Genomic DNA, 6,015 nt, shown 5'->3' on the forward strand with positions numbered 1-6,015 from the left:
ACCGAAAAACAGGGCACTGCTGATATTGATCCAAATAGGCAACAGGGAAGCTGGTACGCCTCACTTGTTAGATTAGTCACTACGTCCCGGAGGTAAATTTGTCAAAAACAGACCTGCAGATGCCTGTAAAGCCAAATGGGATGTATTTTCCTGCAGCGATACTGCACAGCTACATACATCTGCCGCCACCGCCGACATCTTGATTCAGTGTTAATAACTAGTCACATAGCAAATCAAAACTCAGCGAAAAAAATGTTTTTTAACAATCTGAGACGATTTGTGCCATACCATTTCTTGAAAGGGTGACCCAGTATATGTCTTACCTTTCCACGAAAGCCCTGTCCTGTAGAGATCCTCCTCTCACTGCCAATTCGCTTTGCCTCCATCAGAGCTCGGGGGTTTCCATGGCTGTCCCCAAAGTTGGAGCCCACTGGCAACATGCCCCAGCTGGGCAGRGAAGCTCTGGCAGCCCCTGGGTGGTCTGGACGTCCCCTTTCCATGTTGGCATGGTTCGGCCTCTTGGGTGCTCTTCTCTGCTCGATGCAGGCCAAGCTTCCCAGGCCTGAAGGGGAAGAAACAATACTGTAATACTAAGATCAACACAATAAGAGGCATCATAAATGCGAAAGACTACAAAAATATGAGTAACACAGAATTTCTGAAAACATTCAATCATTCAGTCTTTTAAAACAAGTTAAAAAGAGGGATAAAAAAATCACCAAAGCTTTGGTTATTTATAAATTTGAGGCAACTTTAAAGACATGCATAAAATATCTCACCTAGAGGTTCTGGTCTCTTATTCTTGACTTTTTGGTTTGCTTGGAGCTTGGAGGACTGAGATGAAAAGGACAAAGTCCCAGCAGGGTTTGCAGACGCTTCTTTAGAGGATGAGCTAATCTTGATGTCACCTGTTCCGTCGTCGCTGTCGTAGCTGCCAACCTCCTCCTCTGTGAAATCCCCAACATCAGTGTGATCAGTCAGATTGCTTCAAGTGATTCACGTGTAAACACTATTAACAGTGGCTCGCTTGATGAGATGTATTGACAGCAAAGCTTTTCAAGCTTCCTTTGCATCTGTAAAACATCTCATAAGCCAGTGGCTACAATTGCACAACAACCATAAAATAGCAGAAATGTCCTGGAGGTTTTAAAACTAAAGACTTTTGGCATATACAGTATTCCTGACTCAGAGCAAACAGGACTCATGATCCTGTAGAGGCTAATCCTTAACTGCAGAAGCAAATGTTGATGAACATGTGCAGCATTACATGCAAACACAGACTGCTATTGGCAGCTGYGTGTTGCTGACTCTAGGGCCTGGGTGTCGACACATCTTGTCACTTACATGACATTCTCGTCAACACTTTGCTTCAGTAGCACAGACATATCCTCCACCGTTACCTATCCACGCCACCGAGGCCATGAGATGGAACAAATTACAGAGTTCTGTGGAAGTTCTGGTGGTTTTGTAAATGTCAGGATAGTTTTGTCAACTCACAGTCTTATCTAAGGGCATTTTCACAAGGGTTGGAGATGTGGAAAAGTATCGGGCTGTGACATTCTGGATGGGTCCAGGGCGGGCTCACATTACAGTGGGCCTATGGGGGCCACGGGGGTGTCCGTACTGCATGCCTGTGGCAAGTCGTTAACGGTTTTAACACTGTGACAGACGAGCTGTGAGCGGAGGCCCCCGATGATGGCAGACATCTCACTTTCAGATGTTTCGCGTGCACATGCACGCACGATTTGGCACTCTTAAGAGTGAAATCTCGCACTGCATGGTCAATGTTTATCAAGCCCTCAGGCAAAGTAGCAAAGCTTGACTTAAAGGATTAACTGCTTGTGAAGCCTGACCAGTTAAGATGAAATTTATTTGCAAAATTTGTTTTCCAGTTTTCGGGTCTGTCTATCATTTCTCTTATTTTAGGGTTATTAGCTCTGATATGCACCAGATTACACAGGATCACACAACAGGGAGAACTTTGTGTGTGACCCAAACAGTGGCTCACCGTGCTCCGAAGTTTCGCTGCAACTTTTCTCTCCTCTTCTTTTGTGTTTGTCAGGGCCTCGGCCGTCCTTGTGAAGTGATCTGTTAGGGTTGATACTCATCAGCACTTTGGGCTTTCGACCTCTCTTCCTCTTCACGGTCTGAGTGTCTGCCAGTTCCTGCTGCAGGCCTGATGGATTAACAACAAAGGGGGCTAGTCAGTTTTGGGGATGCTATGTATTAGATGACAAATTTCTGTGTGCCTAAGTTTTCCCTGTTCTCACTTTTTCCTTCTTGTCTGCAGTGAATTTTGGAGGGGTCTTCCTCGCTGCTGTGCAATGCGCCTGCTGACGGTGCGCCACGCTGGGCTGCAGCCTTCTGCTTCAGCTGGGTCATCCGCCTGGCCAGCCTGGAGCTCAGAACACTGGGGCGGCCTTTGTGGTTGCAGCAAGCTTTTATCTGCGAACAAATTCCTTGTCGTTGACTCATTTCTTTGTTCTAATTGAAGAAATTGCAGAAAATTATTTAAAAAATCTTATAGTACGAGTGGGCGTGCACCAATCAGGACAAATAAATCAGAGTTAGAAGGAAGCATGGACGTTAGCAGCCAGGCTCAGCTTCTATCCACTTAGAGCAGTTCTGGTTGGGACAAAAATATTTGAGTTTGTTTGAGCGCACGAAGGTAAACTCACTTCTGTGACGCTGAGGCTGCTGAAGTTGTGATTGGACAGTGCACTCCTGGTTTTTTCCTTCAGTAAATTCAGTCCAGGCCTGGGAAGAAAAAAAACAGAGGTTTGAGAACTAAAATTTGATCAAACATAAACACATCACAATCCACCTGATCATCCGTTACTTCTCTCTYGAGAGTAATATTTGCTGCCACACACCCCTCCTTTTCCTCAGTTCTTTGTGTTTTCACTCAAATCTCTGGTTGGTTCATTCACTGTTTCACAGTCCTCCCACTGCCTCTCATTGTCTTGTATCTTTGATGAGGCACTAAGAGGCAGGTCTGCACAGTTTTGACGGCAAACACTGAAATATTCAGCGGCCGTGCGAATATGAAACCCAGCTGAGTCATCGCGCAGAAAGGGCAAAAATTATCTGGCGTGAAGAAGACGAAGAAGAAAGCTGGACTATGGAGGGTGGAGACTAGCGAGAGGAGGCAAGCGGCTTGGGGGGAGGGGGAGGGGGAGGGAGGCTGAGAGAGAAAGATGAAGCAGTCTCGAGGGAGTCTGTCCGTTGACCGGAGCTTCAGGGCTCAATCGATAAACACTAACCTCTATCGAACACTACTCCTTCCCTCTCTTTTTCCCCCCTCTGTCCTTCCTTCACAGCCTGCATGGACTCTTACACCACAGGCAACCAACACACACACACGTGCTCACACACACCCACACACACACACACACACACACACACACACACACACACACACACACACACACACACTGTTAGCAGCTGGTGTCTGAGGCAGGTGAATCCTATATTCCCGTAGAGGGAAGGATCGGCTCTCGGCATTTCTGTTCCCGGGAGTGGCTGAATATAAGCATGTATTAAAGCACTTCATACTTTTGGTCTTGGACTCCTTTTTCAGTTAAAAAAAGAACATAAATCTGGAATGTTAACTCCAAGCCAGGATACAATAAATCTGAAGAATGGATGTGTAATTTTTTTAAAAGCGATAGTTCAGTAGTTTTCCATGCAAGAGACAGGGATTGAAGCTTTGCAGTGACTCAGGTATAGTAAGTGTTTTCATTGATGTCAACTACTTGTCAAACAGCTCAAACATAAAAAATCAAGTAAATGCAATTTCATAAATTTGAACTCCACATTCCTTGTACCAAAGGGCTATTTTTTGACTGTAAGGTGTTATGTTTTGCAGTATGTTTCAGAGTTAATAAACAGCTATGTAACAAACTCTCTGATGTAAAGGTAACACATTGTTAAAATGCCTGTGACATCATTTTTTGTAATGAATATGAATGCATTTTTAGATGACATTGATAATATATTGCCAAAAAAGGCATGCTGTTGAGATTGACAGTTTTTGAGATATTCGCATGTGAAGTAACAGGAAGTGATGTCAAAGGGGAATGTCTGAATATGCACAGCACTGCTGACAAAGACTGTAAAGAAGRATCTAGAGATTTTTTGAATCACTATCAAAAAAATGAAGAAGAGTCAGAGTTCAAATAATTTTGTTTCAATAAACAAAGACAAGGCTAAAGATGTAAAGATGTCACTTCCTGTTTCACAAATACAAAACTGTTTTCTTTGTTTTGTTTTTTTCTCTATAGGATAGACATGTCACAGGCACTTTAAGGTTTGTTAAATAATGTTTGAGTTAATCACTATAAAATGTTTGAGATTTGAGTTGTTTTAGATGAGTAAAATCTGCCTGACAAGCTCTTAACTTGACACTTCCACAAATTTTTTGCTGTAATTTTTCAAACTGAGTGTTTTGAGTCTTTATAGGTAAGTTAGTGGCTGTTTATAAAACTGGGTCTGTATTTATCAAACTTCTAAGAATTACTCTGAAGAATGCTGTTAAGTGTAAAAAAAATTTCTAAGCTAAAAGCTGAGCCTAAAAGTCATTTATCAAGCGTCTCAGTCTCACTTTAAGCAAATTCGTCAGTTCCGGCCCCRCCCAGTGTCACCTGATCCTTGTCTCTCTCCAGGTGTTTGTCATTTCTCCCTCGTTAGTGTTTTTTTCTATTCTGTGTCCTGCTGTAGTTCCCCGTTTGTGCATTGTATTTTTGTACAAGTCATGTTTGTCCTCCAGAGATGCTCACTCATGTTATCCTCTGAGTAACCTGTGAGTACTGTTGTTGCCAAATCAGCTTGTTTCTTTTACAAATAAATCAGTTATTTRACTGCACCTTGGATTCAGCTTCACCACCAAACATGATACTTGCCACACTAAAAATGCTATTACAGTATATCTATCATTTTATATAGAACTTGACAATCACTAACATAGGTTATAATACAAGTGGGTGTTACCTGTAGGTTAGCAAGTGAAGTTGGTCCCACTATGAGGTAATTATACAGACCTTTGTGTTTGCTTTGTAATGTAATTTCATTGTGCTCCGTACAAAGACAATAAAGGYATCATCATCATCAGGGGAACACAGTGATGGCACAGCAGTTAAACATTTTACTATTAGTAACAATAAAAGTTACCTTAGTTTTGTATTTTTAAATAGTACAACTAATAGAAGAAGGGGTTATGGGAACCAAAACACAAAAAATTGATGCTTTGTGAAGCACACTTTCAAAACTACAATGGAAATCAAATAGCTTCCACTTCACCAATGCAAAAACAGTTTTTATAGTGTTGGAAGAGCATTTAATTTAATCCACATGCATATATGGGCCAATCACAGCTCCCTGTTGAACCAAAAACAGCCTAATTTGATGTAGGAGCTTAAAATGACTGGATAAATATTGTTTTAAGGATTTCAAATGGTCAGAGTAGCATCAGTGTAAAAACAAACACGACTGACACAAGTCCAATGGTAATGAGGACTGTGAACTGGTCTCCTGCAGTCCAAAAGCACCTTAAGACTGCAGCAACTCAAGCATTTTGGTGAGTGTTGTTCTTTCTTTCCAYGTTTTACTTTTATGATTGCAACTTTTAAAATTTGCATTGAAGTGCAATATTTTTCAGAGCAACTGACATCTGTTTGCTAAACTATCAGATCCGATTTCAACAATCCTGGAGCTGGCGAGAGAAAAATAAAAAAAAATTACTGATAAAAGCCTGCACAAAAAGTTATTTTGCCACACACAGCTTATGTGTCCATTAGGAAAAAGCAATCCCTTGAATTTGTAGAGAAGATGAAAAAGTAAACAAATGAAGCATTGCTTGTTAATAACAACTGAAATGTTGCTCAGGCACGTAGGAACCAGCTCGACTAATTAAACGAGGTGTGTGTGTGTGTGTGTGTGTGTGTGTGTGTGTGTGTGTGTGTGTGTGTGTGTGTGTGGTTTGTGACGGCCCTGCTGCACCTCCTGCTTACAGCTGAT

General features: G+C 42.0%; 1 protein-coding gene across 1 annotated transcript in view; it reads right to left on the reverse strand.

Annotated features, from left to right (window-relative positions):
- bahcc1b (BAH domain and coiled-coil containing 1b) overlaps positions 1–6,015 on the reverse strand; it is a gene marked incomplete in the record, with an annotated part of 75,717 nt that overhangs the window by 16,686 nt on the left and 53,016 nt on the right. Inside the window, 5 exon segments of the mRNA XM_014024035.1 lie at positions 324–562; positions 780–947; positions 2,009–2,176; positions 2,271–2,445; positions 2,679–2,757. Coding sequence (XP_013879489.1) covers positions 324–562; positions 780–947; positions 2,009–2,176; positions 2,271–2,445; positions 2,679–2,757 — 829 coding nt within the window.

Source organism: Austrofundulus limnaeus, unplaced genomic scaffold (assembly GCF_001266775.1).
Source record: "Austrofundulus limnaeus strain Quisiro unplaced genomic scaffold, Austrofundulus_limnaeus-1.0 Scaffold405, whole genome shotgun sequence".
NCBI classification, from domain to species: Eukaryota; Metazoa; Chordata; class Actinopteri; order Cyprinodontiformes; family Rivulidae; genus Austrofundulus; species Austrofundulus limnaeus.